The sequence below is a fragment of the Vespa mandarinia genome, chromosome 9 (genome assembly GCF_050613455.1).
Source record: "Vespa mandarinia isolate Hongniang chromosome 9, ASM5061345v1, whole genome shotgun sequence".
NCBI lineage: Eukaryota > Metazoa > Arthropoda > Insecta > Hymenoptera > Vespidae > Vespa > Vespa mandarinia.
This window is the reverse complement of record NC_140818.1, coordinates 1,052,501-1,069,828: the sequence shown is the minus strand read 5'-3', so window position 1 is coordinate 1,069,828 and position 17,328 is coordinate 1,052,501. Positions and strand designations below refer to the sequence as shown.

At 33.3% G+C, this 17,328-nt stretch overlaps 1 protein-coding gene across 4 annotated transcripts in view; it reads left to right on the top strand.

Annotated features, from left to right (window-relative positions):
* Window positions 1-231: 231 nt before the first annotated feature.
* Window positions 232-17,328, top strand: part of brp (ELKS/RAB6-interacting/CAST family member bruchpilot) — a 79,946-nt gene continuing 62,849 nt past the window's right edge. The window contains exon 1 of one of the 4 annotated variants that reach the window (XM_085659524.1): window positions 232-3,438. In XM_085659524.1, coding sequence (XP_085515650.1) covers window positions 2,650-3,438 — 789 coding nt within the window. In that variant the 5' untranslated portion in view covers window positions 232-2,649. The remainder of the gene's footprint in view (window positions 3,439-17,328) is intronic. The other 3 variants (XM_085659525.1, XM_085659523.1, XM_035877269.2) reach the window with 3 other exon arrangements.

Below are 17,328 nucleotides of genomic sequence, written 5' to 3'. Positions count from 1 at the left end.
CGTCGTCGTCGTCGTCGATGACGTTAGTGACGTGGATGGTGGCGCTAGCATCGTAATACGAAATGATGATGGCCGTAGTACTAGTAGTAGTAGTAGTAGTAGTAATGGTGATAGTGGTGGTGTGGTGGTGCTGATTGTGATGCTCGTAGTAGTACCGAGCGTGTGTAGTAGCAAGTTTTAAGGGCGGGAATGGTGGGTAGTGGCGGCGGCGGTAGCGGAAGCGGTGGTGGTGGTGGTGGTGATAGTAGTGAGGGTTTCAGTGGTGGGGAGAGGGTGGTCTTTGCCTGGCGTCGTTTTCCTTCGGTGTGGCTGCCTCGGCATTAGAGTACAGTGTCAGTGCGCGCGGATCCGTCGTGGGTCGTGAATCTCTTCTCTCTTCGGCATCTCTCTCTCCGTGACGCACGAGAGAGGACGCGCGTCGGCGAGGGAGAGAGAGAGAGAGAGAGAGAAAGAGAGAGATAGGGATAGGGACGTGAGAGCGAGCGAGCGTGCGCGCACTGAAAGGAAGAGAGGGAGAGAGAGAGAGACAGAGACAGAGACAGAGAGAGAGAGAGAGAGAGAGAGAGAGAGAGAGAGACAGGGTGACAAGAGAGGAAAAAAGGAGAGAGAGAGAGAGACGTGTTAACGTTCCGTGTTCGGGTGTGTGTATGTTTGTGGGTGTGTTTGTTTGTTTGCGTGTGTTTAGCCAAGGGAGTGTGCGCGCGCGCGGTGCCGTTGGTGGTGCTACCGGTAAAAATTGGCACCGCTAGTGCTGGTAAAGAAGAAGAAGAAGAAGAAAAAAAAGAAGAAGAAGAAATAGAAGAAGAAGAAAAAGAAGTAGAAGTAGAGGTAGAGAAAAAAGAAAAAAAAGGCGGTAGATGGAGGTGGCGATGATGATGGTAGTAGGTGATAGTAGTGATGGTGCAGGACGATCGTGAATCGGTAGTGTTGATGATGGTACCGGTTGAATTAATAACTTCTTCTTCTCTTGGTCATTCTTATAGTCTGGAGTAGTATCGGAGAGAGAGAGTGAGAGAGTGAGAGAGAGAGAGAAAGAGAGAGAGAGAAAGAGAGAGAAGATAGAGAGAGAGAGAAGATAGAGAGAGAGAGAAGATAGAGAGAGAGAGAAGATAGAGAGAGAGAGAGAGAAGATAGAGAGAGAGAGAGAGAGAGAGAGAAAGAGTCATTTCGGATACCACGAAACGCGAGACGAAGACGACGACGACTACGGAAACCGGAAGAGTCGCGAGAGGATGAGATCGATAAGGAGGAGGGAGCTTACGTACGAGTTACGTGAAATGGTCGCGTAGAAGAGCGCGTATGTAGCTTTGATAGTACACAGTATTTTCGACACCCTTCATTAATCGCGTTCAGAATACCGTCTCATCTTCATCTAGTCCGGTGTGCGTCTTGAGGACGAGGGAAAGAGAGAGAGAGAATTCAATAGAAGAAAGAGAGGGTAAATAGGATAAATAGTGGAAGGTTGGAAAGAGGCTGAAAAGGAGACTGCAAAAGGGAGAGAGAGAGAGAGAGAAAGAAAAAGAGAGAGAGAGATAGTTTCGGATAAAACAAGAAGCAATAGTGAATATTCAGCATCCTTATCTTTCTCTCTCTCCCCCTCGATCTCGGGCTCCGCTCGATGGGGTTCGTCACCGAAAGAAGGTCAAAGATCGATCGTCGACGAAGAAGGGTCGTGACCTCACGCGTACGTACTGACCCACGCGCGTAGTACGTTACGAGCCAGAGGAGGTGGAGTTAGGAGAGGTGGAGGTGGAGGCCCCGTTATAAAAGAGAGAAAGATTGGAGATGAGACGACAATGGATCGGTACATTCCGATGATGGGCCTTATAACGTTAAAAGAATATAATAGGAAAAGAGATAAGAGTATTCGGTGATCTGCTACGATTCTTAACATCGATGATCCTAGTTCGTGAACGTATACCTTCGCGTAGAGTAGACCTCACCTTCGAACGGACGAAAGATCCCGGGATCGGACGAGTAAGAAAAGAAGTGAAAGAGAACCGAAGGGGATCAGTTTTTGGGGGTGTTAGGAGCACACGTGCTCGCCGACGGTGTAGAACTTCGTGAGAAATAGTGAGAATGGGGCGAAGGGAAGCTCGTTAACGATCTAAGGCTGGCATAGGAACGATGAAGAGGAAGCAGAGCTGAGAGAAAGAAGAAGAAGAAGAGTAAAAAGAGGTCGGTGGAGAAGAGAGGCTGCTTGCTGCTGGTGCTTCGTGAACAAGCCAGACGGATCGTTATTTATGAGGATGCGTGCGAAAGTGTAAGGGCGCGACGGTGTGACTGAAAGTGCTCGATCGGAAGGGAGGCTAAAAGTAGGAGGAGAGAGAAAGAGAGAGAGAGAGAGAGAGAGATAGAGAGAGAAAAGAATAAGAAGAAAAAAAGGGGAAGAAAAAGGAAGAAAGAAGTGGAGATAGGTTTTGATCGTAGAGAGTCGGTCAAAGGACTAGGCCGACTGTCACAAACTCCTGGTCTGTAAAAAGAGAAGGAGAAAAGAAGAGAAGGGACGAGGAGAGAAGAGAGGAAAGAAGAGAGGAGAGAGAGAACTAAAGAGACAGAGAGAGAGAGAGAGAGAGAGAGAAAGAGAGAAGAGGGAGTATATTCTAGTGTGGTAGGGGCTTGAGAAAAGAGAAAAGGGGTGGTCGCGAGATGTCTCGCGATCCTTATTCGAGCGGCAGCGGCGTGGTAGGTCCGGGAGGCGGCACCCGCTCACCGCGAAGCGGTCGTCGAGTCGGCGAACTACCGACCGTCGACCGTAGCCCCTCGAGGAGTTACGCGAGCGGTCGCGGAAGTCCTCTAGGACGAAAGAGGGGCACGCGTAGCGGGAACAACTCGCCTGAGCACCTTGGATACGGTAGCTACCATCACCATCAGCTGGGAAGCCCGTACTACTCTCGCGACGAGGACCTCGCCAGTCCCGTCATGCTCGAGGAGAGGGGCAGGAGTATGTCGACAGGGGGCGGGGGTAGCAGCGGACATCACAGATCCAGAAGCGCCTCGAGACCCGCCATGTCCAGCTCGGCGGGCATGTCGACGAGGTACACTAGCCTCGATCGTGCTTCGGCTGGTATTCTCGATCATGATCGAGAATTCGTACCGATTCGGGAACCGCGTGAACGTAGTCGCGATCGGGGCCTATATCTCGAGGATGAAATTTATGGATCAAGATCGGCAAGGCAAAGTCCAAATCCCCACATGCTGCGAGATAGCGGTGGTTATATCGGCGAGCTCCAACATCAGAACAACGATCTACAAAGAGAATTGGGTAATCTCAAGAAAGAACTCGAGCTGACGAATCAGAAACTCGGTAGCTCGATGCACAGTATCAAGACGTTTTGGAGTCCGGAACTGAAGAAGGAACGAGCCCTTAGGAAGGAAGAGAGCACCAAGTATAGCCTCATCAACGAGCAGCTCAAGCTACTCAACTCGGAGAATCAGGTCAGTTGGACGTTGAATGCTGCTGCTATTGCTCCTGTTACCGCTACTGCTGTTGCTGTTGCTGCTGCTGCTGCTGCTGTTATCGCTGTTGTTGCTGCTGGTGTTACCGTTGCTGCTGTCGCTGGCTGTTATTGTTACTGTCACTGTTGTTATCGTTGCTGCTATCGTTACTTCCGTTATTGCCGTTATTACCATTCCCGATGATATCACTCTTAGTGCTGTTTTTCGTTTAATCTCTAACAAGGTGCCTTATGCGTGCTACTTTATATTTTTTCCTCTCTTTTCTACTTTCTATTTTTAGAAAATCATTCTGACCTTTCAACGAATCAAATACGATCGATTCTAGTACCCAAGCTTTTCTTTTTCTTCTTCCTTTTTTTTCTTTTTTCTTTTTTCTTTATCGGTCGAGAACGTCGAGATCCACTTAAAGGTTTTCCTACAAAACCAGGCGCTTGTGTTTCGTAATGACTCGTGGAATTGTGTGTAGGTGCGCGGACGAGTCGAACGTCTGCGCGAAACAATGGCTACATTCCTATGTGCTTTTCTCTTTCTTGTACTTTTGATCGAGAAAAATTCTATAACCACAATGTCTCTGTTCGTCCTTTCACTTTTTTGTCATACACTCCTTCTCGAACTTTTGTTGAACGTGCTATCCCCTTTTAGGATATCATCCGTCAGAATCGACGATGCCTTGTGACGCACGCTTTATTGATTGTCCAAAAAATTGTCGCGCTTTGGATGGGGGAGCCACCTTCATCTACGTGATTTCCTACGAGCTTTACGATCAATTATCCGAACAAAAGCACTATTAAACGAAATGCAATCCCCCGTCGTCCTTTGAATTTATCCTTGACCAAAAGAGAGGCTACGTATTGAAACGATACGAGTCATTCGTTTTGCCAAATAATGTTTTTTCTAATCTCTTTTGTAAAGTCGTTAGATCATCACATAAGTAGACGCACACCTGTTGAATTATTAATATATATATTAATATATATGTATATTTATATATATATATATATATATATATATATATATATATTATAATCCAAAAGCTTATACAAACCTTATATATATATAAGATTCGATCGATCGATGTAATTCGGAAAAATTGTTTTTACTTTGGATTTATTATTTATCTACTTTATATCGGATTAGATCGTTTCATTAAAGTAAAGAGTCTTTCTCTTTGAAATTGAGAGATCGATCTCTTTGAAATCGTATCGTTCTCGGCATAGTGTCAATAAAAATTGACATTTTATTTGTTTTTATTATCTCTTCTCTTGTCACTTTTGTATCATAATTTTTTCTTTTTTCTTTTCTTGCGAAATCATAAATCATAGCTCAATGGTAAAAAAGAAAAGGATCCCAATTTGTGTTGAGAATCCCGCTGAGCGAATATCGTTGAATTCTATTCCGGTTTGACGGAGTCAATCGGACGTGTTCTCAGCATGGTATTGCTACTTATGATTCGACCAAGAGTTTGTGTATATGTGCATGTCCGCACGGTTTCTATTATCGGTGGTCCAGAGCTCGATGGTGGACGTGAGTCATTGCTCCTAAGAGCAAGAAGAATCCGAAAGATTGAGATTCTCTGGCCGTATGCCCACGTTTATTTCTTCTACGTCGACCCGTCTCTAAACCTTTCTAATTTTCACGTATATAGGAGAACCAACTGTCTATATAGATACGTTTACTTATAGATATATGTATGCATGCGAGCGCGTATATATAAATGTGTGTGTGTGTGTGTGCGCGCGCGCGCGCGTGTGTGTGTGTGTGTGTGGATGCACGCGCGCTTGTGTCGCATATAGTCCATTGTTCTTTGCTTTTGGATTATAACTCGTCTTTCAAGACTTGTCTTGAAACTCGAAAAGATTTATCCCGTTCGTTCGTAGGTAGAACAATACGTCGTTGAGTGTTATCCATAGACTGTTTTATTAAGATGAACGCAACAACGTGATTAACTACTATCGAGCATAAAATAAAATTTACTTGAAATCGAGGTGGACGGTATATAATCTTGATATAGGTGATTTATTATATATGCAAGGTCGATTTTAAAAATTAGTGGGTTATTTTTTCATTCTTTCTTTCTTTCTTTCTTTCCTTTTTTTATTCAAATTTCAAACTTTCGCTTTAAGAATGAAATTTATTCGTTAAAAGAAAAGAAAGAAGAAAGGAAAAACCGTGAATCTTATTAAATTATCTTCATAGATATAAATATTAGAATTAGGATAGTTATTAGGATATTGTTTTATGCAGAATTCTGAATTATGAACGATTCTAAAGAATCATATTATGAGAATTAGAGGAATATCTCGATCTCAGGCTATTTTTCGATAAAACATTATTCTCCTTTCCTTCTTTTTATCCCAGGTAAAGGTAAATGCAAAGAAACGAATTATTCAAGGGATGTCTCTCTCTCTCTCTCTCTCTCTCTCTCTCTCTCTCTCTCTCTCCCTCTATCTCTCTTTATCGACATTCAAAGTGCAAGTGGTATCTTCGATCGATCGATAGTCGACGATGGAGGCTTCTTGCGAGTTCTCATCCATTAATATCGAAGAACTTTGGTGCTTCGGTTCTTTGCTAGAAAATACATTAGAGCGATGATAGGAACATAGGTATTCCAGTATCGTAAGAAAAATAGAGAGAGAGAGAGAGAAAGAGAGAGAGAGAGAGAGAGAAAGAGAGAGAGAGAGAGAGAGAAAGAGAGAGAGAGAGAGAGAGAAAGAGAGAGAGAGAGAGAGAAAGAGAGAGAGAGAGAGAGAGAGAAAGAGAGAGAGAGAGGAGGATAGAGAATGAGTATATTAGAGTGAGGAGAGAAAAAGAAATAAAAAGAAAAATAAAAGAAAGGAAAAGAAAAAAATAATAATAGAAGAATTGAGAAAATAAAAGTGAGTGAGATAAGAGATGCTTGGAAAATTAATCTTCCTTCTTCGTCGCGGGTCACGTATGCTACTTGTGTTATACGAACCTTGAAATAGGCATAACCCGAAAGTAGGTCGTAAAAAATGCCGTCGCTTTGCAATGCTAGATACGATTTTCTCACCCACTTTTTATCGTTGCGCTTCACAATTAGAATAATACGAAAAAGGCTCGAAAGAACTCTTGATTCGTAAACTTTGATAATCTGCTCGATTTTAATCCTCTTTTGGGGCTTAGAAAATCGTTTAGAAAAGTTTGATTCTCGTGATATATATACACATATCACGATATATATATATATATCTTGGTGCAATACTAACAATAATTAATTCATTGAAATATACTTTTTTTCAGTTTGAACAACGAAATGGAAAATAAATGTGATGATATAAATAGACAGAAGTATATGTATATGTTTTTTTCTTTTATATTTTTATATATAATTTTATATATTTTTTTATATTTATTTATAAATAAATATAAAAATATATATATTATTTATATATTTAATGGACAATATATAATATATGTGTTTATATATATATTTTTTCTAATTATTTTATCTTATCTTTTTTCTTAATATATATACGCAGTATTTTTGCAATAATAATTTAAGAAGTAGTAAATATAAAAGATATTATTATTGTTATTATTCCTTTTTAGTTAAACAACGATATAAAAAATATTAATAAAATAAATTAGATAGAAAAATTTTACTAACGAAATTGACTGCCTATGTATTAAATTTTTTAATAATTATATATATATACATGCTGTAAGTACATTTTTCTTTTCGTTGGATAATATTTATAAATAAACGGCTAACGGAACTTTTTTTACGAGGAAAAACATTTTATGGGTCACAGCATTGAAAGTTAGAAATCGTGAAATAAATGTACAAGTTCTCTTATTTAAAATAATTGCATGCCTTAAATATTCTCTCTCTCTCTCTCTCTCTCTCTCTCTCTCTCTCTCTCTCTCTTTCTCTCATTCTAATTTTGCTCGTTTATTTGACTTATCAATCCGTAACAAATTTAACTTGGAAGAGGTTACGGAAATAGTTACGTAATTGCTTATTTAATTTTCATCAATCTTATGTACTCTTTCTTCTTCTTCTTCTTCTTGTTTTAATTTCCTATCAAACAAAATATTTACTTATTCATTGGAATCAAATTTCATTTTTATTTTTCAAAATAATCCCTTCAAATATAAATTTCACTTAACCATATTTATACAATAATATTGAAATCTCATGTTCTTTTTTTTTCTTTCCTTTTCTTTCTTTATTATAACAAAAATTAATTATAGATTAAATTATAGATTAAAAAAAAAACATTGATTTTTATTTATCGCAATTAAATTAAATTTTTTTCTTTCTCAAAATAATTAGTTCCGATTATATAAATTCCAAATTTCTTTTTTTCTCGAAGAAAAAAAAAAAGAAAGAAAAGAAGAAGAGAACAAACGAATTGATTCGTATTTATTGCAATTGAATTATTTTTTTTTCTTCTCTAAACAATCGTCCTCGATTATATAAATTTTATTTTATTTTCTTTTTTTATTTTTCCTAAACAATCGTTCTCGATCATATAAATTTTATTTTATTTTTCTTTCATTTCGTTTTTCCTTCTTTTCTTCTTCCTTTTTTTTAACAATAAAAATAAAAAAAAATTGAACTCGTTTCAAAGCCAGACTCATTGTAATATTATCGATTTGACTTCTGCGTCGAATGTCTAAAGAGTCGGAAGTTCGTAACCATCTGTTGTTCGCCTTTTTCTTTTGGGTTCATCGACGGGATTACTTTCTCAGGATCCAAGTCCATTCTTTATAAAAGGGTATACCGGTACATCCCATATGCAACGAGATAGAACAAGCAAAATTCAAACAGCTTGCATCCGTACCGTGTGAAATCGTTATGCGAGACGAAGACGGTCGTTGATTCGTCTAGCAGCTGCACTCTCAGGGCCGTGTTCTCTTTCTTTCTCTTTCTTTTTCTTTTTTTTTGTCTCTCTCTTTTTCTTTTTCTCTCTTTTTCTGCTTCGTTGAAAGGTTTATTAAAATGTACTACAAGTCGAGTCTTCATGTTTTATTGAACCGTCTCATACGATCGATCGAAGTCTTCTTGCTGCATCTCATTCGATTATTTGTTCATTTCAAAATTGACGTTGCGTTTTTACAAAATTTACAAACGAAACAAATTTTCTTTCGTTCAACAACACGTTTATCGATCGATTAAAACGATTAGGTTTCAATCGTTCATATGAAAATGTCTGCTTGAAAAATATTTTTTACATTTTTTTTCTAAGCATTATAATTTTTTTTATTATATCGGATCGGCCAATAATTAATGTCAGAATTTTTTATTACTTCACATTTTTTGTATAAACAAATAATACGTATTATTTCATTTTGTATTGAAAAATTTTTTATATCTTCTTGTGTCTAAATAAACGTGACACTATTTACTAATAATTTTTTTTTTTAATTAGAAACTTTCAACATTTCATATAAAAATAAACGTAACACCGTAGTGTATTTTTTATCAGAAAATTTTTAATATACTGTATCTAAATAAATAACATTGCGGAAAAAAATTTTTTTTAAATACTTCTTTAATATTTTATGGTATATTCAAATAAAGAACATATTTTCTATATTGGAAAATATTTGTTATATTGAAAATTCCAACAATACTTGGGGAATCTAATATATATATCCACATATATGTATATACACGCACGATTCGAAATGAAAAAGATTTGTAAATGAGTATAGCGGCCCTGCATCGTCACCATTTTTCTTCTTACACATTTGCTCTTTCAAATCGAGTCAAAGAGGAGACTCATTGATTCACCCTGTCCTTTCTGTTTCTCTTTCTCTCTCTTTCTCTTCCCTTTTTTTCTTCTTTTTTTCTTTTCTCAAAGATACTGCAACAGAAGGAATTAACTTAAACAGATATCTTCCTGTTAATTGGCAACCTTAAACTTTAACAATAAGTTTCTTTCGTCTTTGTTTTTTTATTTTCACTCTTTCGATTTTTAAACGTCTTCGTAAATGCAATTACAGATACGAAATTAATATAAAACTTCTAATTATCTCATTCATTAAAGTATATTTATTGGAAAACGAATTCGTAGATATTAAACGTGATTGTAAGGAGTACGGTTAGGAAAAATTAGTTACGAGAAACGTAGGAAGAGGAAGATTTTAATTATTTGCTTGTTGCTGTTGCCGACCCAATGAAATGTCAGAAGTCGTTCACAGCTGTTCTGTCGTTCAGAGATAAGAAATCGTCTGTCATGTCGCATAGAATATCCTCGAATATATGTATTTCATATTATATACGTACATATATATATATATATATACACATACATATATAATGTATATATATGTGTGTATATATACAATTTATATTCGCATATATTTTATACATACATATATATATATACATACATATATAATGTATATATATATATGTGTGTATATATACAATTTATATTTGCATATATTTTATATATACATATATATATATATGTATATATATGTATATATATATATATATATATATATATATATATATTATACATAAAATGTACGTACACTGGCTACGTAATAGATATGTATTCTATATATTGATTTAGCGATAATATTATTACGCGTTAGTACTAACTATTTCTTCGGGTTTCTTACATGATAAAGATAAGAAAAAGAAAAAGGAAACATTGATTATTATTATTACAATAAAATGCAAAATTTGCATGGATACTTTTTTATTTCTTTTTCTTTCTTTTATTTTTATTTGTTACGTCGGTTACGGGAAAAGCCATGTACAATTTTTCGTACGAAAATTTTCTCGATTATTGCAATTTTTTAACAACGAAATATATAAAATCAATTATTATTAAAAAATGGCATTAATGCAAAACAAATTAATGAATATTTAAAAAATTGTTCCAACCAAGTAATTTGAAATCGATTGCACAAGAAAGAAAAGGAAAAATAAGAGAAGAAAAGAAAAAACTATCCAGCAGCTAAACGAGTCTTGCTCGGTTATAATGAAACATTTATTATTTGAAATATTTGTTTATAATTAAAAACATCGAAATTTTAAAATATTTAAGTTGAAGAATTCTTTACTTAAAGAAATTGCAACAATTATAATATTAAATAATTTGTATTAATTATTCTCTCCATGTATGTGTATATATGTTTATATATATATATATATATATTTATATATATTTATAAAATTTTTTCATACTTTTTAAAACGTTAAAGTTGTTATGGTATAGAAAAAAAACAGAAACGTAGAAATGATGATTTGCTTCGATAATGGGAATAGGTAAATTTTTAAATGTTCAAAGGTTGATAAGAATAAAGTAATGGTGAAGTTTTTCGAACCGAGAAGAACAATGCGGTCATGATAGGTATGGCGTATGTAACTACATACATGGCGTAGGGTCTCGCTAATCCGCCTCGTTAGATTTAGGCCGATCGATATAGACGGATATCGTGCTCTTATACGACACGTATGACATTCTTGTTCCCATACTTGTGTTCGTGTACACATTTATATACATCTCTCTCTCTCTCTCTCTCTCTCTCTTTATATATATATATATATACATATATATGTATATATGTATAGATACCATGCATATTAGTAGAGTTCTTGTGATTCATATTCAACGTTTTACAAGAATTCTCCTTTTTCCTTATATTTCCTTTATTACCATAAAAATTTCATGATAATATAATACTATTATCTCTCAGAGATATGAAATAATGAAAAATTAAAAATATAAATTAACGATTAAAAAACTACATTCGTATGATTTATTTCAATTTTAATCTTTTAATTCAAGTTTTCACGTAACTTCCAATGCGTTCGTTCGTTAACATCGATAAATTCATATATATATATATATATATATATATATATATATATATATATATATGTAATTGGTTGATTCTAATCGTTTGACGAGTAAAAACATATTAGATATTAACGCAAATCGCATGAATTTTTAATAAAAAATTTGTATTTTGTTTGTATTCCATTTGTAATTGTTACGATATATTACACATTTCGATGAAGAAGATCCTGTTTACCGATAAAGGATCGTGCAATTTCGATAAATAATAATGACAGAACAAGCTTTCCGTGTTAGCAATTAATGCGATTAATAATTCGGTTTGATAGTCCGACAGGATAAAAGCCGATTGTTTCGATTAAACGAACAGATGATAGGCAGCTGTACATTTCTTTCTACGTTATTAAATAATCTCTTTCAATTATTATATATATATACAAGATTATGTATCTATTTTATTATTGGATTTTAAGTGTATCCTTCTCATTTTTTCTTTTCCTTCTTTTTTTTTTGATAACAATTTTTGAACCAAAAATAGAAGAAGTAATAATTTTTGATCCAATTTCCGATATCTTCGAATAAAAAAAAAGATAAAGAAAAAATATAATTTCTTTATCTGTACAATCATCTTGAATCATCAATCTGTGATAAATAATTTTCTTTGAAGGTGTTCATTGGTACGATTTAATCACATGAACAACGTAGACCCACCATAAGCCACAATTTGTGTGTGCACTGTACGTACGTATGTACATACATACGTATAGAAACTACTAGACCGCCTAATGAGGAAATGACATTTCGTAGTGTTTGTACACACGAAGACACCGCGTGATGCCATCGGTATGCAACTCGTACGTATAGATAGATATAATACATTACATACGAAGACACCGTGATGCCGTTGGCATGCAAGGACGCAATCGAGCTAGTTGTTAATCCGAGACATTCACGTTCCAAATCTATCTATGTATTTACATATACATATATGTCTCTGTGTGTGTGTGTGTGTGTGTGTGTGTGTATAACCGAGATTATTATTACAATGGATATATGGTTGGTTCTCTGGCAAACGCCAATATCAAACGTCGAAAATATTTTTCGTCGTTATAATTTTTACATTTATATTTATATTATAATCTTAAAATAACATATTCAATCGAAATGTATATTAATTTACATAACTATATCGATTTTTATAACAATTATTATTTCAATGATTGTAAAATAAGAAATTTAAAAAAAAAAAAAAGAAGAAGAAAAAGAATATAATTCGTATGGATATTAATTCAGGTTTGAGATCGATTTTACATGATGGACCAAATGTTTCTAAACGATATTCAATATCAATTGCTCTTTTTTTGTGACTTTTTGTACTAAATTTGGTATTTTTCTTTTCTTTTCTATTTTTTTTTTTTTTTTTTGTAGATCATCAAACAATCAAGCCTAACTTGTAAAACTACGAGCATGGACCGTATAAAGCAATTGATTTTTAAAATCACTTTGAAACTTTTCATCCATTAATATTAATTTATTTATGAAATATTGATGAAATTCTTTCGTTCTTGTTCGGATCACTTGTTTTCTTCTTTTTTTCCTTCTTTTTATTTTCTCTTTTTCAATCGACCATTTTATACTTCTTTTTTTTTTGTAATTTAATTGATTTATTATTTATTGAAAAGAAAAAAATACGGGTATATCAAATTTAAAAGATATCGACATATTAGCGTTCGAAATAACATCGAAACAATTTTTTAATCGAAGTCCTTTTAAATATTCCATTATAAAAAGATGTGCACTGAAGACGTTTCGATAACAGAATTTGTCGCCACCTGTTGGTATTTAAAGGAATCACGTTAAAAGGACTAAATTCGACTTCCGGATATAATATATGTATGTATGTACATACATACGTAAGTAATTTATTAATTGTAAAAGATCAATTTCGACAAATCTTCGATAAATCCTTGGCGAATACGATTATATCAATTTTTTCATGAGAAAAATTATGAAACTTTTTTTTTATAATTCTTATAAATACCAAATTTCGTTTTAAAAAAAATATTAGAGATTAATATATATTAGCTTTCTAATTTCAATTTTTATAAAGGTATTTAAATCCAATTTTAAAAAATGATTAGAAATTTTCGTAATAGGTCAATTTTTTTCATCTCAAAGTTTCACTATTTAATTCACAAATGCTTGAAATTATCATCATGATCATCATTATCATTTTAATGTATACCAAAAAAAAGTTTAATTATTCCGAGATTGTAAACTGACGAAAAAGAAATGCGATATCAATTAATCTCCTATAAAAATTATAAAAATTCTTGAATTGTATGTTAGGTTGAAATATTTCTTTTTATTTTTCACTTTTTTCTTTCTTTTTTTGTTAACACTAAGAAATTTTTGCTTTTTTCATATTATTATTATTATTATTATTATTATTATTATTATTATTATTATTATTATTATTTCCCGTTCTTATAATTGGAAGATAATTTCCCTTGAGAAAAAAAATTTTTTTCAATAAAAAAAAATAAAAAAATTCCTGTAATTCGTTTAAAGTAATCCACTTTATCTTTCTCTTTCTTTTTTCTCTCTCTTATTAATACTAAGAAGGAAAGTTAGAATTTTTCTTTGTCTATTATTATATCCCCGTTCTTGGAAGATAATTTCCACTTTTTCAGAAAAGATTTTTTTCTATAAAAAAAAATATATAAAATCCTTGATGTGTGAAGGTTAAGTTGATATAATCCACCGAACCCTTTTTTGCTTTAATATTAAAGAGATAAGAAATAAAGGTGGAATTAAAAGAATAAGAATAAAAATAAGAATAAGAATACGAACAAGAATAAGAATAAGAATAAGAATAAGAATAAGAATAAGAATAAGAATAAGAATAAGAATAAGAATAAGAATAAGAATAAGAATAAGAAAAAAGAAAAAGAAAGAGCAGAGACGAATAGTTACTCGTGAAACGAATCGTCGCTGAAGGGTGAGATCCTTTTTCTCGAGCTAACAAAGTTATCACGAGCTTCTTTCATCAAACGAACGGAAATACCAAGGCAACACCTTACACCCCCTATCCTCTTTCTCATCCCTTCCACTATCTGGGCTAAAAAGATCGAAGTTGAGAAATATTCGGTTGTGAGACCTGGTCTTCTTTTCTCATTCTCTTTCTCTCTCTCTCTCTCTCTCCCTCTCTCTCTCTCTTTTTCTTTCATCTGGGTCATGTTCCAGAACCGAGGACATACGATAAACTCTACGTTTATTCAACGTTTCCGGATCGATGTGCTTCCTGCTATCGTTATCAGTGACGAGACTCATGTTGGAAGGGATAGGGAAGAGAGAGGAAGAGAAGATTGTCTTCCCCTTCCTTTAAATCTCTCTCTCTCTCTCTTTCTATTGCTCCCTCTCTGTCTGTCTCTCTCTCTCTTTTTCTCTCTCTCTCTCTTTCTTTCTCTTTCGTTTTTTCTTCCTTTCGTATCTTTTACGATACGACCTGTATTTGCGGAATCGAGAAGGAAAAAAAGGAAAATGGCTCCATTATAATACTTTAGCACAGCTTCATCCTAAACGATATATAGGTACTTACGTAGTTCGTTTCGTTTAAATGATCTCATATAATGTAATATAATTTAGAATGGACTAGAGAGAGAGAGAGAGAGAGAGAGAGAGAGAGAGAGAGAGAGAGAGAGAGAGAGAGAGAGAGAGAGAGAGAGAGAAAGAGAGAGAAAAAGTAGAATGAGGGTGAAAATGACTGATAAAGTTTCTAATATCATCACTTTATAAAGTATGCACATATATATATATATATATAAGAAAAAGTAATAAAATGATAAGAACAAACTTATAAGCATCCATCGTATATACTAAAATAATTACCTAGTTCGTGCTTTGATATATATATATATATATATATATATATATATATATATATATGTGTGTGTATGTGTATCATTTTTAATTATTGAAAATTAGAAAAAGACTACTATTTATTGGATCGATATTTTTAGAAATTTTTAATTATTGAAAATTAGAAAAAACTATTATTTATTGGATCGATATTTTTAAACATTATTAATCAGTATTTTAAATAAATAATCAATATTTGTAATAAAATATCAGGAAGCAATTAAAATGGTTGGTACGTATTACTGATAAACACAAACATTTGTCAATATTTGAAAATATTTAAACATATAATATAATTTACGGTATTTTAAATAAAATTCGTCATTATTTATACTAAACTCAGACACGAATATGATTGATATTTTATTTTTAAATACTGATTAAAATAGTCATATATAGTAATCATTTATTACACAAAATATATATTTATTAATTAATATAAATACCGGTCAAGTAAATAAAGCTGATTAAAAAATTTGGGTTTATGAAATTCTAATCTAGGCTAATTCCTCATAATTATTGGCGATAAAATTTTATCGTAAATTATTCGTTATTCTCTTAGAATAAAAGAAATATTAGAAAAAAAATAAGGAAACAGAAATAAAAAGAATAAGAAAAAAGAAAAAAACAAAAAAGATAACTATCAGCAAAAAGTTTGCAATCGTTGAATTAAGAGTCACTAGAAAATACGGCTACCTTAAATGTTTATATTTCATACGTATCAGAGTAACATAAATAAAAAGAACAAGAAAAAAAAAGAACAAAAAAGATAACTATCAGCAGAAAGTTTGCAATCGTTGAATTAAAAGTCACTAGAAAATACGGCCACCTTAAATATATATATTTCATACGTATCAGGGTAACGTGCCAAAAATTGGCAAAGTCCACCGTACAATTTTTACCACTTGTTAACCTCTTGTTGCACGCTGTTTTCTAAGCAATCGTTGTCTCTCTCTCTCTCTCTCTTTCTCTCTCTCTCCCTCTCTCTCTCTTTTCCATACATACTACTCGTAACTTTATAATTTAATCGATATGAAATTTATTTTATCGGATAAAATTTTTGTTTCTTTATCCTCTTTTTTTCTCTTTGAAATAAATAAAAATTAATAATTTATTTTTATGGTACAATGTAAAAAAAGAATTATCGAGAAAAGAAAACGAGTAACTTATTTGACAATAGGAAATTTTTTTCTTTCCTTGGAGCGAGAGGGTGGATAAAGAAAAAAAGAGAAAACAAAAATTAAGGAAGAAAAACGGAAAAAATAAGAAAAAGAAAAAAGATCGAAGAAAAAAATTTGTTATGTAAAGACTGTGCGACAGCATTGTTATAAATTACGCGGTCTAATCGTAAATAAAACAAAAATCTAAAACGGCAATCTCGATTAAACCCGATAAAAGTGTAAAACGTTGCCCATGATTTATGACAAATATCGATTTTATACTATAACTTCGTGAGTGAGTCGAGCCTCGATTGAGAAAAAAGTATCGCAACGGGAATATACTTTGTCGTCGATCGAATGCATTCACTCTTTCTCTTTCTTTCTCCCTTGTTTTCTCTGTTTATTATGAACTATACGATAAGCGATCTGAAAGAGCATGTTCTAACGCGCATGCACGCAGCAATTTCCAGTTCGTTTTTGATTCTTCCGCTTGATATATTTCCCCACAGACACGAATCCGTATAATACAAACATAAACACACACATACACACACATAGACACACATGTGAAATATAATAATCCCAGCAAGAAGAACAAGAACGGAAGAGTTAACCTGAAAACGCGAATACAGAGACATACACTAGAATTGCTTGACGTTGTTTAATTTTTACTCATATTTTCTTTTGTTACTTTCTCTCACTCTCTCTCTCTCTCTCTCTCTCTCTCTCTCTTTCTCTCTCTCTCTTTCTTTGTTTCTTTCTTTTTTATTCATTCTCTCTATCTTCGTCTCTCCTTCTCTCTTTTTCCCTTCTCCTTGTCTTTTTAATTTTGTTTCCTTCTTTACGTTACTTAATCCTTTTAATTTTTTTCTCTTTGTTTTTAATTTTTTTCTCTTTTTTTTTCATACATCATTACGAAAAAAGACAAGTCAACGAGATTTTGCGAGTGATTGAAAGTTTAACGACCCGAGATTAAAATGTCTCGTTTTCGTGAGGGTTCAACT